The sequence below is a fragment of the Bos taurus genome, chromosome 29 (genome assembly GCF_002263795.3).
Source record: "Bos taurus isolate L1 Dominette 01449 registration number 42190680 breed Hereford chromosome 29, ARS-UCD2.0, whole genome shotgun sequence".
Classification (NCBI taxonomy): Eukaryota; Metazoa; Chordata; class Mammalia; order Artiodactyla; family Bovidae; genus Bos; species Bos taurus.
The window spans coordinates 28485697-28507090 of NC_037356.1; the positions used below are offsets into that span (position 1 = coordinate 28485697).

Here is a 21394-nt window from a genome sequence, read left to right on the forward strand (position 1 = left end):
ATTTCCCTGGAGGTCCAGTGCTTAAGACTTCAAGATTCCAATACACAGGCTGTGGGTTCAAACCCTGGTTGGGGCAAGAAGATTCCACATGCCGCAAGGTGCAGCCAAAAGATGAAAGTAACCTAAGAGCTTCTCAGAAGCACGAGGGTTAGGACTGTCCCAGGAATTTCAATCTCAAACACAATTCCTGCCTGTCCTTTACATATTTTACAAGGAATGCCAACAGTGTGCAAGGAAATAGGGATCTGACTCCCGTAGGAAAGAGTTTTTTGGAGAAACTGTAGGATGAAGGTATTTCTGGGCCAAAGGCGATACAAAGAGAGTTTGTCCAAATGTGGGGCCTGCCTTTGCTGCCATGGGCACCTAAAGGTAGCAAGAACATCTCTAGTTTTTATTGTATGAGACTAGTTTGTTTATCCAGGCTTCCTTTAATCTTACTAGTAAACTTTTCCCTAAAAGACCTTCCAATTCTTGTCTGCAAAAAGCATCATAGTTCTTTGAAGTCACATGCTTCTGATTTCTAAATCCAACTTCCAATTTTCCTTTGTCCAACCTGTTCTCCCTGTTTCATTCCTCTTGTTTCACAATGATGCAGTAAAACTGTATTCCCAAGTATAGATTTAAGAGAGTAGCGGTGGAAGGCAGGAAGGCATCCCACAGTCACCCCAGGGGCTGAGAACAAAGGAATCTGATCTCCATATATTCGGAGTGGCCTGGGGAACAGTTTATATCTTCTCTTTCCACCACCATCATCATGTGATTCAGTACATGCCTTTTTTCTTCTATAAGCTTAAATTTTCTTGTCTTTGGAATGGGGAGGAGTATAATCTCCTAGCTGTGAAGTGGTACAAACAAAAGTGTTAGGTAAAAACAGAGCTGGAACCATTTGGAATCAAGGGAATAATGCTGAAATCATGAATAAGGAAAGTTAAATGTTAACTTGAATTAGCATGGACAGCTGACCTTGACACTCCACAGCATATTCTCAAAAGAAAAGATTTATATTAAAAGGTAAATTCATGGGACTTCCCTGGTGGTCCAGTGGCTAAGACTCCACGCTCCCAGTGCAGGGGCCCAGGTTCAACCCCTGGCCAGGGAACTGAGATCCCCCATGCTACAGCTAAAGATCCTGTGTGCTTACAGCTAAGACCTAACATAGCCAAATAAGTATATAAATATATATATAGTTTTTTAAAAGGTAGTCATACCATCCCATTTCTAGAATTAGCAAACTGAGAACTACTAGAAAGAATTTAAAAGTTGACAGAGTTGCTTTTTTTTTTCATATTTTACAAAACTTTCTATAAAGTAATTATATATGGATTTCCCTTGTGGGGTTGGGAAAGAATCCACCTGCAGTGCTGGAGACCTGGGTTCGATTCCTGGGTTGGGAAGATCCCCTGGAGAACGGAAAGGCTACCCACTCCAGTATTCTGGCCTGGAGAATTCCAAGGACTTTATAGTCCAAGGGGTCGCAAAGAGTCGGACATGACTGAGCAACTTTCACTTATACACACACACACACACACACACATAGGAAATTGCAAAAATAGTTCAGGGAGGAAATTTTCCTTGTTTCCCCCAATGGTTCCTTTTAATATAACTATAGCTCAATATCAAAAGCAGAAACCTGGCATTAGTACAGTATGTATTGTAAGATGGTACAGATAAACCCAAACAAACTTTTGGGCCAACCCAGTATATATGGTTCTATGTTGCTGTTTCCACATGCGCTGATTCATGTAAACACCACTATCGTCAAGACACGAAACTCTTCCATCACCACAGAGACCTCCCCCTCATGTTACTCCTAGAGAGTTACCTTCCTACCCCCTGCACGATCCCTAAGCCCTGGTCACTATTCATCTCCTTACTACCTCTGTAATTTTGTCATTTCAAGAATGTTATTTAAATGGAACCATACCGTATGTGGGGGCTTTCCTGGTGGTTCAGACAGTAAAGAATCCACATTTAATACAGGAGACCTGGGTTCAGTCTCTGGGTGGGGAAGTTCCCTTGGAGAAGGGAATGGCAACCCACTCCAGGATTCTTGCCCAGAGAATTCCATGGACAGAGGAGCCTGGTGGGCTACAGTCCACAGGGTGCCAAAGAATCGGACACAACTGAGCAACTACCACTTCCACTTGGTTTGCATAGGCTACCCTTTTCTTGAGCCTTTACTTAAATAGCCAGCTTTTCTTGGTGTTTTTTTTCTTTTTCCTTTCCTTCTCTTTTTCTGCCTGTGCTGTTGTACTTCTGGACTGCAGGCTTCTCCAGTACCCAGTCCAGAATAAAAGGAAACCTGGACAAATCACTGCTCTGTCTTATCCCAGATCTCGAGGTTCCTAGCTAATCTTGCTTCTTCTCTCTACTTGTTCAGAGTTTTCTTATGGTGCTATGTGTTTAATGCCCAGGGGTTTTAGCGCTTAGCAATGAGCGTGGCTTCCTCCTGGTAGTTCAGTCGGTAAAGAATCTGCCTGCAATGCAGGAGACTTGGGTTCGATTCCTGGGTTGGGAAGATCCTCTGGAGAAGAAAATGGCAACCCACTCCAGTACTCTTGCCTAGAGAATCCCATGGACAGAGGAGCCTGGCAGGCTATAGTCCATGGGGTTGCAAAAGTCAGACACGACTTGGTGACTAAATCACCACCACCACCAAGTAGAATGGGGAGCAGTGGGTCTATTCCATCTGATCCAAAAACCAGATGCCCACCAGGCCTTAAAAATAGCCATTTCTCCTCTAAGAACATAAATCTGATCACCTCTCAATCCTTTTTGAAAACCTTTTCTTTACATCCAGCTGTCCAAAGAACAAGATCCCAGCCCCTTAACACTGACATTTAAGGTTATTTCACCACAATGGACTGTGGTTGTAACCTCTGGAACACCTCACTCTGCAAGCGTGCTCTCCAGCTAACAGAATTGTTTATGCACCATTTTTTGAACAGACCACGTTTTTTCCTGCTTTGTCATTTTGCACACACTGGTGTCCAGGCACTCTGCAGGTCCCAGTTTTTTGTTCTTCTCCACTTGGCCCACACCCAGCTATAGTTCACATCTGCTTCTCATATGAGGTACCGTGAATGCCCTGAGCTCTTCCAGTTATTTGATCCCTTGTCAGTGCCACCTTAGGAGTATGTTCATACTTAGGAGTATGAACATACCTGTATACGTGGTAGCTCTTCTCCTAGAGCTTCCCTCGTGGCTCAGTGGCAAAGAATCTGCCTGCCATCACAGGAGACCTGGCTTTGATCCCTGGGTGGGGCAGATTTCCTGGAGGAGGAAATGGCAACCTACTCTAGTATTCTTGCCTGGAGATTTCCATGGACAGAGGAGCCTGGCAGGTTACAGTCCATGGGTCGCAAACAAGTTGGACTTAACTTAGCAACTAAACAACAACAACTTCTCCTAGGACTCTGAGGTGGAATTACATCTCTACACATCTCTGTCCCATTCAACTGTGACTTTGAGATTAGGGCCATGCCTCTCTTGCTCATCAGTATATCCTCAGCACAGAGCCCCATGCCTGGCGCATAGCTGCCATTCAAAAAGTGTCGATTAAATGAATAAAGGAATGAATTGTTACTTTCAGATACTAGAGCAACCGAAAGTTGTCCTCAGCTTGTGTGAGCAGACTCCAGGAGGCTGCCTTTTATATATTCCTTTTTTATTTTCTCCCTTGAACAAAGTGACTTTGGGAGGCCATAATACTTTTTAAATTATTTATTTAGTTAGTTGTTTTTTGCTGTGCTGGGTCTTCATTGCTGCACACAGGCTTTCTCTAGCTGCATCACACGGAAGCTGCTTTTTGTCACGGTGCACGGCCTTCTCACTGTGTTGGAGTCTCTTGTTGCGGAGCACAGGCTCCAGAGCATGGGCTCAGTAATCGTGGTACACAGGTTTAGTTGCCTTATGGCACATGGACTCTTCCTGGACTAGGGATCGAACCCATGTTCCCTTAGTTGGCAGGCAGATTCTCATCTACTGGACCACCAGGGAAGTCCTGAGAGACCATAATAATTTAACCACTTCCCCAGTCTGCCCCCGCCCTCCTGCAGTCTGTCTCCTTATATATATCTGCGGCCACCGGTTGATGGCGTGAGAGCAGGGCTTCCGCCTTGTTTCACTCTTGCTGCTGCTGCTGCTGCTGCTAAGTCGCTTCAGTCATGTCCAACTCTGTGCGACCCCAAAGACGGCAGCCCACCAGGCTCCCCCGTCCCTGGGATTCTCCAGAGAAGAGGACTGGAGTGGGCTGCCACTGCCTTCTCCGTGTTTCACTCTTAGTGGTCTCAAAAGCCCATTCTTAAGGCCACTGAGTCTTGAGTAGACTTAAGCCCCTCCCTTTCACCAGTCTTACCAATGCTGGGGCTTTCTTTGCCAAGAGCTTCCAAACTATTGTCTTTTATTTGTTTATGTTTTGGATTTGTTTCTTTTAATTTTTTTAATGTAAATTTTTTTAAATTGGAGAATAATTGCTTTACAATATTGCGTTGGTTTCTGCCATATATCAACATGAATCAGCCATAGGTATGCATATGTCTCCTCCCTCTTGAACCTCCCTCCCACCCCTCTAGGTTGTCATAGAGCACCAGATCTGAGCTCCCTGTGTCGTACAGCAGCTTTCCATTGGCTGTCTAATTTTATATATGGTAGCGTGTGTGTTTCGGTGCTGCTCTCTCAGCTTGTCCCGCTTCCCCACCGTGTCTGCAAGCCTGTGCTCTGTGTCTGTGTCTCCCTGCTGCCCTGCACATCATCCCATCAGTGCCGTCTTTCTAGATTCCATGTGTGCTGAGTTGCTTCAGTCGTGTCCGACTCTTTGTGACCCTATAGACTCTGGCCCACTAGGCTCCTCTGTCCTTGGGATTCTCCAGGCAAGAATGTTGGACTGGGTTGCCATGCCCTTCTCTAGGGGATCTTCCTGACCCAGGGATCAAAACTGTCTGTATCTCTTGCAATTGGCAGGCGGGTTCCTCACCACTAGCACCACCTGGGAAGCTCATATATGCATTAATATATGATATTTTTCTCTTTCTGACTTACTTCACCCTGTATAATAGGTTCTAGGTCCATCTACCCCATTAGAACTGACTCAAATGTGTTCCTTTTTATGGCTGAGTAATATTTCATTGTGTATATGTACCACAACTTCTTTATCCATTCATCTGTCAATGGACATCCATGTCTTACCAATATAGTGCTACAATGAACATTGGGGTACATGTGTCTTTTTTAGTTATGGTTTCCTCAGAACATATGCCCAGTAGTGGAATTGTTAGGTCATATGGTAGTTTGATTCCAAGTATTTTTTTTTTTTTTTTGCATACTCCATAGTGTTATCCATAGTAGCTATATCAATTTGCATTCCCACCAACAGTGCAAGAAAGTTCCCAAAACATTGTCTTTTATTGAGAAACAAAACCTTTTTGGATACACAGCCACCTTGTTCATCTATTTTTTTTTTGTATTGGCTGGAAGAAGTTTAAAAGCAACTCTTCTTAAGATTTCAGCGCCTTTCATTTTCATGACACTTGACTCAACCCATAAATCCATTCTTGTTACCCCCCAATTATTCTACGTGTGTTATCACAATGCTTACAGTAACTCAGTGAGTGAAGTTGTATACACTCACAGACATACACACATGCCTATACATTCATACCTATACACACACTCACAGGATATTAAAGACTTTCCAGGTGAATCTATTCTGTTATATCCACCAAAACTTTTTTTTTTAATTGGAGGCTAATTACTTTACAATATTGTGGTGGTTTTTGCCATACATTCACATGAATCAGCCATGGGTGCACATGCGTTCCCCATCCTGACCCTTCCTCCCACCTCCCTCCTCATCCCATCCCTCAGGGTCATCCCAGTGCACCAGCCCTGAGCACCCTGCCTCATGCATCAAACTTGGACTGGCAATCTATCTCACATATTATAATATGCATGTTTCAGTGCTATTGTCTCAAATCATCCCACCCTCACCTTCTCCCCCAGAGTCCAACAGTCTGTTCTTTACATCTGTGTCTCTTTTGCTGTCTCGCATATAGGGTCATCGTTACCATCTTTCTAAATTCCATATATATGCATTAATATATTGTATTGGTGTTTTTCTTTCTGACTTACTTCACTCTGTATAATAGGCTCCAGTTTCATCCACCTCATAGAACTGATTAAAATGCATTCTTTTTAATAGCTGAGTAATATTCCATTGTGTATATATACCACAGCTTTCTTATCCATTCGTCTGCTGATGGACATCTAGGTTGCTTCCATGTCCTGGCTATTGTAAACAGTGCTGCAATGAACATTGGGGTACACATGTCTCTTTCAATTCTGGTTTCCTCGGTGTGTATGCCCAGCAGTGGGATTGCTGGGTCGTGTGGCAGTTCTATTTCCAGTTTTTTAAGGAATCTCCACACTGTTCTCCATAGTGGCTGTACTAGTTTGCATTCCCACCAACAGTGTAAGAGGGTTCCTTTTTCTCCACACCCTCTCCAGCATTTATTGTTTGTAGACTTTTTGATAGCAGCCATTCTGACCAGCGTGAGATGGTACCTCATTGTCCACCGACACTTTTTAAGGACTCTGATCCTCTGGTGCCTGTATTTTTTCCACATGTGTAATGGCCATTGGTTTCTAAAAGTTGTAGTCAGTATCTGTTCCTAATGCTAAATATAAGCTTATGCAAATATAATAATTGTTCCACCAAACTTATTTAATATGGCCATACACATTTTATATGCATAATTTTAAATTCTTACAGCTCCCCTGCAAGACAGATGTTATTATCCACATTTTACAGAGGAGAGAACTGAGGTTCAGAGAAGCAGCTGAGACAGAGGTGGCTCTGCTGCAAAGCCCGTGCTCTTTTCACTACACTTGGCCTCTCAGTAAAAAGGCCTAAGTGAAATAGAATCTTTAGGGACTTCCCCTGTGGCCCATGGTTAAGAATGCGTGTTTCCACCACAGGGGGTGTAGATTTGATCCCTGGTGGGGAAACCAAGATCCTACATGGGCGTGGCCAAACGAAAAAGAAAACGAATTTTTAAGATGTTTAATAATCTCTATTTCTCCTAATATCTCAACTCCTACCCCATTAATCAAGACCCTGGGCTTTGATTCTATCACAAAAATTGTGCTATTCTCTGTTTAGTGAGACAGAAGTGGGAGGGGAAAAATGTGTTTGAATGATGCTTGTGTGTGTGCAGGGAAACACGAAGGTTCTGCAGCCTGATGCTTTCCCTCATGGTCTGTTCTCACAGACTTTCTCAAGAATTCAGGTCCCTGGGTCCCTCTGAAGTACCAGAAAGGACACTTGTTGCCCTATCTGAAGGATCCAAACAAATAACCGACAACCCAAAAAGCTCTGTGGATGGCCAAAGAAACTTGCTAGCAATAGGAACTGGTGATTGATGGACAAAAAGGCCATGAACTGCCAGCACCAGGGAAATGGCTACACACTCCAGTATTCTTGCTTGGAGAATCCCACGGACAGAGGAGCCCGGTGGGCTACAGTCCATGGGCTTGCAAAGACGCAACTGAGCGTCTTTCACTCACTCGATACTAAACTATAAGTGAACATTTTTTAAAAATTCTTATTTTGTATTGGGGTGTAGCTGATTAACAATGTCGTGATAGTTTTAGGTGAACATCAAAGGGACTCAGCCATAACATATAGCTGTGTCCATTCTCCCCCAGACTCCTTCCCATCCACTGCCCCATAACCTTAAGCAGAGTGCCCTGTGCTATATAGTAGGTCCTTGTTGGTTATCCATTTTAAATAGAGTGTCATGGTGAGCGTTTTTGACCAGTTATAGGTCTATCGGTGGGACCTCCTGATGTTCCAGTGGTTAAAACTTGTGCTCCCAGTGTAAGGGGCATGGGTTTGATCCCTGGTCAAGGGTCTAAGACCTCATATGCCAGAAATTTAAAAATTAAAAAATATTCCTTTAGATACTACTATGCACACCTGGCCGGGTTTGAGCAGGTAGCGTATGAGGGGGGCCAGATAACAGGAAGGTGAACCAAGGGTAGGACACTTGTGTACGTGAGTGAAAGGAATATCCTCTTTCATCGCCCCCCTAAGCAAGGAAGCAAGAAGACGACTGTCAGCTCCCCCACGGGAGCAAGGGAGGAACACCTTTCGGTGTGTCCCCACTACCATCCTGGCCCCTTGAACAGGGACCTAAGGTTGAATTCCCAAGAAGGAACTAGGACAAGGCAAAGACTGTCTTAGGACTGGGTCTGCCCCCAACAGCTCGGGAGCCATACCACCTATAGGGGATGGTCTCTGTGCCTCTCTGAGGGTTCCAGCCACAGACGAGCGTGATCTCCCGAGGGACAAAAACACATCTTCTCTGGAGGGGCATGTAAAATGAGTGGTAATGAGTCTTATTCCTTGGCTTCTCTCTTTCTCCAATGGAAAGCTAGCGATTCCACACAGCTGAGGTCTGGATAACACCCCTGGAGGCCTGTGTGTGTGCTAAGTCGCTTCATTCATGTCCAGCTCTTTGCGACACCATGGACTGTAGCCCGCCAAGCTCCTCTGTCCATGGGATTCTCCAGGCATGAATACTGGAATGGGTTGCCAAGCCCTCCTCCAGGGGATTTTCCCGACCCAGGGATTAAACCCAGGTCTCCAATGTCTCCTGCATTGGGGGGCAGTTTCTTTACCACTAGTGCCACCTGGGAAGCCCCCTGGAGGCCTGGTGTTCAGTTCTTTCCTTCCCCTGCTCACATCCATGTACTCCTCCTGTGTAGCCTCAAGTGAGCTCAGCTGCTTCCTTGGCTCCTTTATATCCAACTTTATCCTTCCTTCTAGTCCCTGGGACACAAGCAGCTGTCTTCCTGGTGATATCAGCTCATTATTCCAGTGTCTTTTCCACCCTTAATCTGCCTTCTATCAGGCCCAATGTCTTTTGGGTGTTACTGACCTCAGAGCTGTCCATTATGCATTCTGGGGAAGCAGGTGTCTCCTGGGGTTGTCCCAGGCAAACCAGCATATGTGGTTAGCCTTCCCAGATGGATCATGCCCGCCTCACTGACTTGTAAGAATGAATGGAATAAATGTACATCTGGGCACTGTGTATGGTGTAATTTAAGGGCTGAGTTAGCTACTGGTAGCTGAGCTCTTCCTCAGGTGTCTCAGCTCCATACCTTACACACCCAAGCCAGCTCCTCTTTCCTGTTCCCTCTCTCCTTTCATTTCTAGTCCCCCACCTCCTGTGCTCTGCTTGTTGGCATCTCCATCTCTGCGGCTAGATACTGGCTCCCAAACTTCCTGGTGTTAAGGGAGGGTTTTACAATTCTGTTTACCTCTTTTTGCCTGATTCCGGGACTGGTAGGGGCCAAGCCCACTCTCCTGGGTCCGATCCTGTTTGGTATAGCCCTTACCGGCAAGTCTCTGACCTTGAACTTTGGGCCTGGGCACTCCTAGGAGTCAGGGGCAGGGTGGGGTTAGAGCTGAAATCTATTTGCACAGGGACGTTCCTAGTTTACGCCTAATAACAATTTTATTCTCCAGGCCACGCTTCCCTCTCCACTCCGCGATAGTTCACCCTTGGTTTCACAGCCAACGATCTCACAATAACTCCTTTTTTATAGGTGGAAACATGCCCTGGAACTCTTCAGGCTAGATGTGTGCAGAATTCTGTGCCTCCGAGGGGCCCTCCACTGTTGCATGGCCGCGACCCTGTCCCCGTGGGGAGTAGAGTGGTGGCGGGGAGGATCGGAGGGTCCTGTCTGGCTCAGCGCACAGGCTGGAATCTGAATGGGACAGCAAGTCCCTGCTGGGACCTGGGAAATATGTTTGGGGCCAGGGGGCGCTCGCACTCAGATCGCGGTCCTGTCCGGGGGCCGCGGGGTGTCAGTCCTGGCCCTCTAGCCGGCCTCAGTTTCCCCGGCAGTGTCTGGGTCACTAGTAACCAGGGTAGGAAGGCGCGGCAGGAGCCGCTGCGGGCAGACAGAAGGTCGCTCAGAGCCGGCTGCATGTGTGATCGCAGCTTTCGGTTCCCTCAGGGAAGTGAGCCGGCAAGTTCTGGCTGAAGGAGGAGCCCACAGAGGCGCGGAGGGCCGCGGGTCCACGGCCCGAGGCGAAGCACGGGAAATTCGCGTGCGAGCGGACGGACCAGAAGATGGGCAGGCCGCGTGCGCTCAGCACAGCGCCCGGCGGCCCCGAGGGCGGTCAGGTGCAAGGGGGCGGGGGCTAAAGGCCACGGGTTGCGGGGTCTGGGCGGGCCGGCCGGCGGGGCATTTAAACCCCGGGGATTGTCAGATCAGGACGCGTGCCCAGCTCCGTGTCCTGCTCCGCTCCGCCTTTGCTTCGGGTACCGCCGGGCAAGATGCGGTCCTCTCTGGCGCCCGGCATCTGGTTCCTCCGCGCCTTCTCCAGGGACAGCAAGTGAGCGGGGCTGGGGCGTGGGGGCACGGGGAGCGCCGGGCCCCGCGGCCTCGCTACTGATACCCGACTCCGGGAGTCCCAGGGCGCTTGTTGGGGTGAGGGTGGGGGGTTCTGGTAGCATCTGGCCGGCGGTCGGCGGGGAGGTGAGGTGGCACGTGCTCACTCCGCCTCTCCCGAACCCCTCCCTGGGACGCTGTCCAGGAGCGTCTCAGCCTTGTCCTTTCGCATCCTCACCTGCGCGCACACACTACCCCCTGGGAGAGACCCGATTCAGAGCGCCTCCTTTATCACCCGGGGGACCCCCGGTTTGTAGACTAGGGAACCGAGGTCAGGGCGTGGCAGCTGCTGCTACGAGAAAGTGGCCGTTGGAGTTGCCGAGTGTCCCATTTGGTCTCTTTTAGCCCTCGGATAGCTCCAAGACCAGAACCTAGTGGTCCTGGGAGCTTGCCTTGAGCGGCTCCAGGCCCTGAGGGACACCCCCGGGGAGGGCACACCTCTCAGATCAGGGCCAGCTGCTCCTCAACTGGCTGGTCACCCCGGCAGCCAGCCAGCGACTTCCTCCTACACAAGGAGGCTTGGTGGGCTGGAGAGTTTTCAACCCACTCTTCAAGAGACGCCACACAACGGAACACTCTTGCTTGGTCTGCACCGTGTCTTTCTTTCGTTCTGTTTCACTTTGTGTTAGTTGCCATCACTTGCAAATGATAAAACTTAATGTTAATAGCCAGACTCCTCCTTCCTCTGATCTAGCAATATCAGGCCTAAATTCTCAAATTTTATCATTAGGAGTATTATCATCACCCTTTAGATGGGGTGCAAGCTCTTAGTAGGACCCAGCCTTGTTTTAAAACAAAATCCTTCACCCCAAACCCCCTCAGTCCTGGGCAAATCAGGATGGTCACCCAAGGCACTTTCCAATTAGTGACAGTCCTCCTTGGGGACCTTCCTCATCACTGCCAGCCTTCCTCACTCATTTGTTTATTTGGTATTTTTCAGAAAAAGGTCAGATGACTCTTGTAAGGATATGAAAATGAACATGTGTTTAAAAGATTTTATTTCACTGGTGATGAGAGTGCCAGAAGATGGTATAATTGGCACAAAAGAAAATCCAGGGAGGGGAGAATGGGGAGTTACTGTTTAATGGGTACAGAGTTTCAGTTTAGGAAGATGAGAAGGTTCTGGAGATGAATGGTGAGGGTTTCACAAGAATGTGAAGGTACAAAATGCCACTGAACTGGGCACTTAAAAATAGTTAAATTTTATGTTACAGATGTTTTACCACAATTTTAAAAAGAATACAAAGAAGATGCCCATTTAAGTCAGGAATATTGAGGCAAAACTGGTTGAGAGAGAAGGTTATTGAAACTCTATCAGTTCATGGACATATTTTATATGACTTATTTGTTACTTGGGCTTCCCTGGTAGCTTGGACGGTAAAGCGTCTGCCTACAATGTGGGAGACCCGGGGTCAATCCCTGGGTTGGGAAGATCCCCTGGAGAAGGAAATGGCAACCCACTCCAGTATTCATGCCTGGGAAATCCCATGGACCGAGGAGCCTGGTGGGCTACAGTCCATGGGGTCGCAAAGAGTCGGACACGACTGAGCGACTTCTCTTCACTTCTTCTTCATTTGTTACTTACTGTTTGATGAAATTCAAGGTCAGGGACAGGCATGAATCAGATAACTTGGAGGGGAGGGCTGTCCTCCTGGCAATGCACAGTTTTCCAGAGAAGCACACACACATTTTTTTTTTCCTCTCCTACACTTTTCTCTGCTAAGATAAAAAATAGTCTCAAAGAATGATTATTTTTGGTCACAAAATAAGGTTGGTCGTGTTAGGTTTGATCTGATTATCTATATACATAATTTACTGTGTTAAGTTCACTTGGCTGGAAGTTTTCATAAGGGTTCTGAGACTGGACTTTTAAAAGCCTTCTATTATTTACTGTTCTGAGATTAGGAAGCCAAGCCAAGAAATTGTCTCCACTAGGTTTTACCTGATGTACCTATACATTTATTAATAGACAAATTCCCCTCTTCTTGAGGTCCCCCAAATATCCTAAGGTTCCTGGGCCTGCCAGGAAGTGAAGTCCTGATTTGCCTGTAAGGGAAGACAGTAAGCCAGTTTTCTTGGGAGGGTTTTGCATTGGCTGTCAATCTTAATTCCTTAAGAGTGGCATCAATATCTGATTAGATGAGTATCATTGTCAAATACAATATTCCAGGCAAGACCTTGGTTGCAAAACCAAGTTTTCTAATTGTTGTTGTTCTGTCACTCAGTCATGTCTGACTCTTTGCAAGCACATGCACTGTAGTCCCCCAGGCTCTTCTGTCCAGTGGGATTTCCCAGGCAAGAACACTGGAGTGGATTGCCATTTCCTTCTCCAGAGGATCCTCCTGACCCACGCCTCCTGCATAGGCAGGTAGATTCTTTACTGCGGAGACAGAGACACCTGGTAAACCCGTTCTCAAATACGTCCTGATAAAATAAAGAGGACAGATTCTTACTGAACTTTTGCAAATAACTGTATTTTATAAAAAACAAGGAGACAATGAAAGTTTCTAAATTCTGGGGAGTCAGGTAGAGAGAATAAAATATTTACAACATTTCATTTCAGTTTACAAAAACAGAATCTCCTAAATTGTTATGAGTTACAGGCATATTAAGAAGAAAGAAAAAAAGAGCTTTCTTATATATTCAGAACACTGAACGCTATAATGTCACTGACATTCCGAATGTCAGTGACAATTACCCTCATCAGTCCATTCACTTCTAAGTGATTAATTCTTGTTCTGCTGAATCTTGGGTCAGCAACCTCATAAACCTGTCAGCATTTTTACCTAAGTTTTGGAAGTCCTGACTCAGTCTACAAGTATGTTCTTAAAGATATCTGAATGATATCACCAGGAGTCTGTACCCACGAGTGTGTACCTGGTCCACTGATTTCGTGAGACAGTGCTCGGTTGTTAAAGATAAAACCTTCGGCTTGTAGATGATTGCAGAGCCTTTAGGGAGCATCCAGAATAGAACAGAAACTATCTGTAAGGGTCAGAGATCTGAAAAGGTATGGATTAATTTATTAATGATAATTTTCAAAAGTGAATGATCTGATGAGAAGTCATGACAAGAAAAATGCAGCTAACAGTGAAGTCTGGTTGTTCCTGAGGTATGTAACACACACAAAGCCAACCCAGAAAATATTAGACAGTGTCTAAAAACATACTTAAGGTTAATTTCAAAGAAGATGGTGAACACAATATCCGATTTTTAAGAATGGATAATTTTCATAGAGGAAAAATATCTCAAGATTTTTTGTATCTCAGTATATATATTTTTATGTATTTAGAGATATGTAGAAGTCTCAAGACATAATTTTCATAATATACCAATGGAATACCAAGAATGTCAACTTAGATTTAGTAAGTCCAGGTGACTCAGTGGTAAAGAATCTGCCTGCTAATGCAGGAGACATGGGTCTGATCCCTGGGTTGGGAAGATCCCCTGGAGGAGCAAATGGCAACGCACTCCAATATTCTTGCTTGGAGAATTCCATGTACAGAGGAGCCTGGCTGGCTACAGTCCATGGGGTTGCAAAGAGTCGGGCACAACTGTGCATGAACATACACCAGCAAGTCCTAAACATCTATGTTTTAATAAAGCTCTGTAGGGAAGTCTGATGTACCTCCCCAGTTGAAAGCCACTGACCTAGAAGATGCTAGACTCAAAATAAAGAAGTAAAGTTGCAGCTTGGATAAGATTAGCTGAAGTCATGATTGGTAACAATACTGTCATCATTAGGCAAAGCACACCAGGATACTGATCCATAGAGACAGATCATGGACCAAGAGGGTACTGAGAAGTCTATGGAAATTTCTCATGCAGCAAACCATTCCTGAGATACTTATATAAATAATCATATTCTACTTCTCTTTTTTCTCTTAATAAACAAAAATACATCTCATTACTGTATATACAAAGTTGTACCTCTCTGCCACTTATTGTTCCTAGTAGAGTCTTATTCATATATATTAACTATACTTTTTAACCAAAGGAACTTGTATTTCAGAGGAAATGAAGGGGCAGAGAGACTGGGTTATTGGAAGTTGCCTGTCCCACACCAGCATTTTAGAAGAGCTCAGAAACACACATAACTTTCTACAGCTGCACATGTCACTGAGACACTTCTTAAAGTGTGAATCCAACCATGTCTCCCAGGTTTAAGACAGATCTGAATTGAAATCCGCTCACCACTGTGTCCTTTTGTATAGTTAACTTCTCTGAGCACTATCCCCCAGCTGCCCCAGCATCAGTAAAAGTCAGGTGGGTTCTTGGGGGCAAAAGTGATCCATGAATGTTCTTGACCTCCCGTGGCTGATGGAGAGCCCACGGCAAGTGTTCCTTCACTTCTTTCTTGACGTGTGTAGGTTTGGACTCCTAACAAATACCCAACATCTTTGTAGTTCTTACTGTAGACACATGATTGTTTTGAACTCTCAGGCTTACAAAGTTGATTAAGACACAGTCCTACTTTCTCGGAATTAAGGATTAAGCTAGAGGGAGGGCGTGTCCTCTCATTATCAAACTGGCTGCTTCCACACGTTCCCAGGGAGGACTTTTAAACAGAAGAGAAGAAAGCAGGCATTCTGGAGTGGGATCTTGGTGGGTGGGCTCCCCCCGAGCTTCGGCTTTGCTGTCTGTACAGCAAGGATATTTGTAACATCTGCCTCATTCCATAGTTGTAAGGATTAAGGATTGTCGCAAGGTGAAGCAGGTAAAATGCTTAGATGAGTGCCAGGCTCACAGTAAGCACTGACTAAACATTAATTATTGACTATTATTCTACTTGCTCTTCCTACCACTCTGTACCAGGCATTGTGTTTGTGGTTCACTGCAAGATCTTTGTTTGTTTCCCGGCCTAATTCCCCATTATAAGGATATAACGAGGCACAGAGAAGTTATGTAACTTGTCCAGCACCACATAGCTAGTCAATGATTGAGCTGAATTTGAATCCAGGTTAGATGGACTCCCATGTCCCTGGTCTTTTCCTTCTGATTAGAGGGTGGGAGGGGAAAAGAAAACAGAGGCGTTTTGCTTGAGACAGATCACTAAATTTCTGAGGCTTCAGGTTCTTGTCTTTGAAATGGAAATAACAATGTACCTCTAGCCCAGGGCTTTGGTGAAATTAAGTGAGAAGACATTGAAAGCACTTAGCCTGGTGTCTGGAGCACACTTAGTCCTTGGGAATGGCTTGGTGCTTGTCAGTTTCTGGAGGTGGGATTCATCTTCATTAGAAAGGAAAGGTAGCATTTGACTTGCTGGATCGGGAGGTATTCTGAGCAGAGGCCGTGGAGTGGCAGTCAGGGCAGGGAGGTCACAGCCTGTCCCTTCAGCACTGGTCACCTGCTGGCGGGAGCCTGGGGGTCTGAAGGCGTGGCCCCTGGATAGGAGGCTGAGAGGCAGGTGGCATGAGCTGTGCCGGCAGAAGGCAGAGACTCGGAGGAGTTTCTGCCCAGGAAGATGGTACCCCCCCCTCCTACTCCAGTCAGACCCCTGCTGTGTCCTCGCCCAGTGCTGGACCTGCTCTAGCCGGTGCCAGCCTCTGAGTGGGCCTGTCTGGGGGCAGATGGCAATGTGGGCATCTTGCCAGAGAGATGACTATGGCTGCTGCACATGGGGCTGGGCCCGTTTTCCTGGGACCTGTGGCCCGTGGGAGGAGGAGCAGGAGCCGGATGAGCAGGAACGGGATGAGGCACCGGACGGGCAGGAAAGCAGGAGTTGCGAACTCCCTCATGGCAGTCCTCCCCCACATTCCGGTCCTCCCACGGGAGCTGGAGAGGCGAGGCAGGTGGTACTTGCAGCAGGAACCAGTGGATCTGTGTGCCAGAGTGTGCTGAGGGCCTGCTGCCAGGTCCATTGCAGCTCACAGTACTTATGGACATCTCCTGTAACGTTCAGTCCCTCAGTCGTGTCCAGCTCCTTGCAACCCCGTGGACTGCAGCGCGCCAGGCTTCCCTGTCCTTCACTCTCTCCCTGGAGTCTGCTCAAATTCATGTCCATTGAGTTGATGATGCCATCCAACCATATTATTCTCTGCCGCCCCCTCTATGATAGGAATTCGCGATCTTATTTATTTATTTGGCTGTGCCCAGTCTTGGTTGGGGCATTCGAGGTCTTTAGCTGTGGCATGCGAACTCTTAGCTGTGGCCTATGGGATCTAGTTCCCTGACCAGGGATCAAACCCGGGGCCTCTGCATTGAGAGTGCAGAGTCTTAGCCACTGGACCACCAGGAAGTCCCTTAGTATCTCATTTAAAGGAAGATCAAAGTGAGACTGAGAGGTGAAATGTTCTCTGCATTAATCCCCAGGGCCACCTTGATGACAGTTAACAGTCTTGTTTAAAAGAAGCTCAAGCAGAGGCTGAGAGGTGAGACAGCTGGCCCAGGGTCGCAGTCACAGGACCAGAAGTTAAGACCCAGCCTCTTGTTGGTCTAACGAACTTTTCCCTGTTCTGCTGTAGCTTCAGACCGGGGTCCCAGATGCTGCCAAAGCAGCTTTCTCTTGTCTTATTTTCCTGGTACCCATTAAGGATGAGCTGTGATGGTGAGAGGCAGCTCTGAGAAGGAATGAGAGATCCTGGCAGAGGACCTGGAGGGCTGAGCCTGTCCCCTGTCCCCACTCCTGCATCCCCCACCCCCACCCCCGTCTTCAGGCTGATCCCCAGAAAGCATGTGACCCTGCTCGCTCCCCTCCCCCACCCACCCATGATTGCTGTCTTCTCCCCCAGCTGTTCTGCTTCCTCTTCCTCTCTGCTGTTTCCCCTTTAGGGAGCAGACTGATGAGCACTTCCTTGGCTCTGGGTGGGGCAGTCTGCCCCAGGGGCCCGGCTAATCTAGAAGGCAGCAGGGGTTTGGGAATGGTTTGTATGGATGGCCGAGGCCTTATGTCTTCCAGTCGGCAGTACCACTTGAGCACTGAAGTTGGGGTTGAGCAGTTCCCAAGTGACACCAAACTGGGGCCAGACACCAAGGGTGGAGTCGGTGAAGCCCACAACCCCACCCCCATCTCACAGCCCCCGAGTTGGTATGTGGGGTAGAGGCGAGGTGGACAGTTTTGCTGCTCCCGTTTTGGCCTCTGGCTCATGCCTCACCTCCTGGATCCTTCATGCCTGGAAGGAGGCAGAGAAGAGGGTGAGCCAGGGGCCAGGCCTCTGGAGACTCTCCAGAGGAGGGCCCCCATCCTGATGCCCTGGCAGGACCACAGCCCTGCCACCATCAGTGCCTTCCCCTGGTGCTGTTTGCATAGCCTCTCTGCAGAAGAGAGACCAGCTTCCTGCCCACTTCTCCCAAACCCTGCCAGCTCTCACACACTCCCAGAGGTTTTCCAGGTACCCACACGACACCTCATGCTGTAGCTGAAAGCCAGGTCTTTTCATTCTGTCTGAACACTCGGGGTTCCCCTGCTTAGATTCCTTCTCAAAACAAAGCAGTCTAGCAATCTAGCCTATAGTTTCCACTCTCCTAAAAAAGATGATGATGTATTCATTCCTTCTAGAAAGTCCTGGGCTGCTTGTGCTACTAGCCAGTGATTCCCTTCTCCGGAAGGACCTTGGGACCGAGCCCAGAGTCCCCTCGATCCCTCTGAGCAAGTGTCTGAGTCCCAGCTGGAGGAAAGGGCAGCACCTGGAGGATCCGTCAGTCAGGCTGCGCTCAGCTCCAGGAGGGCTTTGTTCCTCAGAGGCCGTCACAGACCTGGCCCGTCCCGTATGGCCTGTCTCCATCCCTCCTGTCAGTGGAAAGCCCGGCTCGGGGGCTCTGCCCTGTGCGGTCTGTTCAGCCTGGCCTTTCCCTACCAGGCTGTGTCTCAGTGGTAGTGGAGGACTCGGGAGGAAGCGCAGTGATGGAAAGTCACCGTTGCCCTGGTTCTTACCATCCCCAGCCCTCTCTCCCTTTCAGATCTGCTGAGTCCCAGAACTGGCACATCCAAGGACAGGCCACCAAGTTCATTTCCTCAGGGCAAGTGCCCCAGCCCAGTCTCTCACGTGGCCAACCCGAATGGCCCTATCCATCTACTAGCTGCCCCAGACTCCGTTGAAGGGCTGAGCTGAGGCAGGAAGTGATAGGAGTGGGTCAATGAGGGAGCTCAAGTCCCCCTTGACCTGGGGCCTGAAATGGCAATGGGAACTGTCTGTAGTGTGGCTGCAAAGCCAGGAGGGGGATGCAAGGACCGGGAGATGACCCGGTAGACGCTGGACGAAAGGGGCCTTCCGCCACTGTCTCCTAAGGTCCCTCTCCTGGGCTCTTTCTTATTTTCTATTGTTGCGCTGGTGGTGGTAGCAGGTCCTTGGGGTTTTGTTTGTTATCGGTCACTGCTTTGACAGACACTGTTCTTTGTCCCTACCTCAGAAGCATTTCTAGTGCAAAGTCTTAACGAGGTCCATAAAGCTATTAGCGTGCTCATTTGAAAGAGTAAGTTGGACTGTCAGCTAATAGTTAAGAGATAGCCAGTCCACCTCTCTATCTGACTTGGTTACTCAGTAACCAGTGCTGGGCAAGGGGAGGTGAGACTCTCGGAAGTGACATTTCTCACTAACACAGACTTGGAGGGTCCTGGGATAGGCGCCCAGCCTGGAACAGTCTGTAGGCCTTGCCGAGCAGGTTCCAGGGTCCCTGGCTCGCTTGTCCAGCCTGCCCAGCCCCTGGGCTGCCTTCCCTCCCCTCTGCAGCTGCCCTGGGGCCAGCTGGGTAAGGCCAGGCTCTGTGAGTGTTTTCCGCCTGCCCCCCTTTCTGGGGCCCCTTGGTTCTGAAAGAAGGGCTCGTGAGCAGAAGTGAAACTTGAGGCTTCCACAGGCGTCAGGAGCCCGTCAGCTATCTTCAGTGAGCTACTGTGAGGTTGCTGGCCTCAGCCCAGCCCTGCACTCCACCCATGTCCCCAGTCCCCTTTGAACTGTGGCACCTTGGCCTTTTTCTTTAAGAGATGTCAAAGCGGAAAGTGAACTGGACCAAGGAGCGGCCCGGCTCCGAGCACGCTCTGCCCAGCTAGCCGAGCCCCTCTGGGCTCCTCCTGCCACCGTGCTGGAGTCCAGGCAAGGAGTCCCAGAGGAGGCCAGTGCCCAGCCTGGCGTCACACAGCACTCTGAGGACCTTGTGCCCCACAGCCTCCCTCCCTCTGACGCTCCTGCTCTCTTGGGTGTCAGGTTCTCTACAGAGGGATGGGGTCAGAGCTGGGAGAAAGGTCAGCAGGCCTCTGGGCAGGGCTGGAATCTGGCCGATCGGCATGTCTATGGACCTCTGCTAAGCCTCTCCATCTACTCCCAAGGGAGTGCAGGGGCGGGCCCAGCAGACCAACCTGTGCTCTGTCCCCTTGCAGGCTCCCCTGTGGGCACTCGTAGCCTCAGGCGTCTGCAAAGACGCCTCCAGCCCAGGTCTGCATACTGGGCTGGTGGGGAGAAGTGGACTAGCCAGCATCCAGACCCCTACCTTACAGGCACATCCAGGGCCTGGAGCCCCCACTACTCAGAGCAGCTTGGTGCCCACCCCCACCCTGCTCACCTCCTGCCCGCTCCAGTTTTCCTTCCTCAAAACCTGAAATCATCGTCGCTGTCATTTTTAAGTGTGGACTGCGTGTCAGAAACCTGTAAGAGGTATGCATCATCTCATCAACCCATCATCACCCTGTGAGAGAGGTGATAAACTGTACTTTCAGTGACACACAGGTGTGAGGAATGAGAGCAGGTTTCACCTGATTCCTGAGTCCAGGGCACCACCAAGGGTCTCCCCGGGGGTGGCCGTGTGCCTGGGGAGTGGCTGGCAGGATGGACGAGGCAGAGGAAGCCAGCCCTGCCTTCTGCGAGGAAGCCGTCTGGAGTTTTCCCAACTCACCAGCAGGGCAGAGCCCTGGGTCCCTACCTGGCTGGTGCCCAGAACTCTGTGACCTAGAAAATCCCATCCCACTTCAGTGACATCCCGTCACCCCAAGAGACAGTCCAATCTTGCCCAAGGCCCTCCGTGACCTGTCCCTTTCGTCCTTCCCAGCGCCCTCACCTGCCGTGCTTGGCTCAGCCCCACCTTCCAGACACCCTGAACTACACCCTGAACCATACAGAGTTCCCCAAACAGGTAGTGATATTCACGCCTCCACGCTTCAGCACACGCACTTCCCCTCTCTCTGGCCCTGCTCCCGCCCCAACCCTGGGGGACCTGGCTGCCACCTGCTAGTTTGTGAAGACTATACTGAGACCTCACCTCCAGGATTCTTTCTTTCTTTCTTTTTTAAAAAAATTTTATTGGAGTATAGTTGCTTTACAATATTGTATCAGTTTCTGCTATATGACAAAGTGAATCAGCTATATATATATATATATATATATATATATATATATATCCTCTCTTTTTTGCATTTCCTTTCCAGTTAGGTCACCACAGAACACTGAGTAGAGTTCCTTGTGCTCTACAGTAGGTTCTCTTTAGTTATCTATTTTATACTTAGGGCTTCCCAGGTAGCACTGGTGGTAAAGAACCCGCTTGCCAGTGTAGGAGATGCAAGAGACCTGGGTTTGATCCCTGTGTCTGGAAGATCCCCTGGGGGAGGGCATGGCAACCCACTCCAGTATTCTTGCCCGGAGAATCCCCATGGACAGAGGAGCCTGGCGGGCTACAGTGCATGGGGTTGCAAAAGAGTTGAACTTGAGTGATGCGAATTAGCACAGCCATCAGTAGTGTATACACATCAATCCAAATCTGATTCATCCCACCCTCTGCTTCCCCTCTGGTATCCATACTTTTGTTCTCTAAGTCTGTGTTCCTTTGCAAATACCCTTTTTCTAGCTTCTACATATACAGGTTGATAGACGATGTTTGTTTTTCTCTTTCTGGCTTCCTTCACCCTGCATGACAGTCTCAGGTCCGTTCACGGATTCCTCTCCTGCCCCTGCCCCCACGCAGCCGGTCTGGGCTTCTGCTCCGGAGTCTCGCGGGGCTGGCCGCCCTC

At 48.5% G+C, this 21394-nt stretch overlaps 1 protein-coding gene and 1 non-coding gene across 5 annotated transcripts in view; one reads left to right on the forward strand and one right to left on the reverse strand.

Annotated features, from left to right (window-relative positions):
* The window catches only part of SLC37A2 (solute carrier family 37 member 2), a 55995-nt gene that overhangs the window by 17098 nt on the left and 17503 nt on the right, over positions 1-21394 (forward strand). For 2 of the 4 annotated variants that reach the window (XM_010820903.4, XM_005226785.4), the window contains exon 1: positions 10261-10405. The exons of 1 other annotated variant lie outside the window; for it this stretch is intronic. In XM_010820903.4, the coding sequence (XP_010819205.1) occupies positions 10347-10405 (59 nt within the window). In that variant the 5' untranslated portion in view covers positions 10261-10346. 4 annotated transcript variants of the gene reach the window in all.
* On the reverse strand, positions 16627-16699 carry TRNAE-CUC (transfer RNA glutamic acid (anticodon CUC)). The gene has a single exon. It is a non-coding gene; the product is annotated as a tRNA-Glu (tRNA).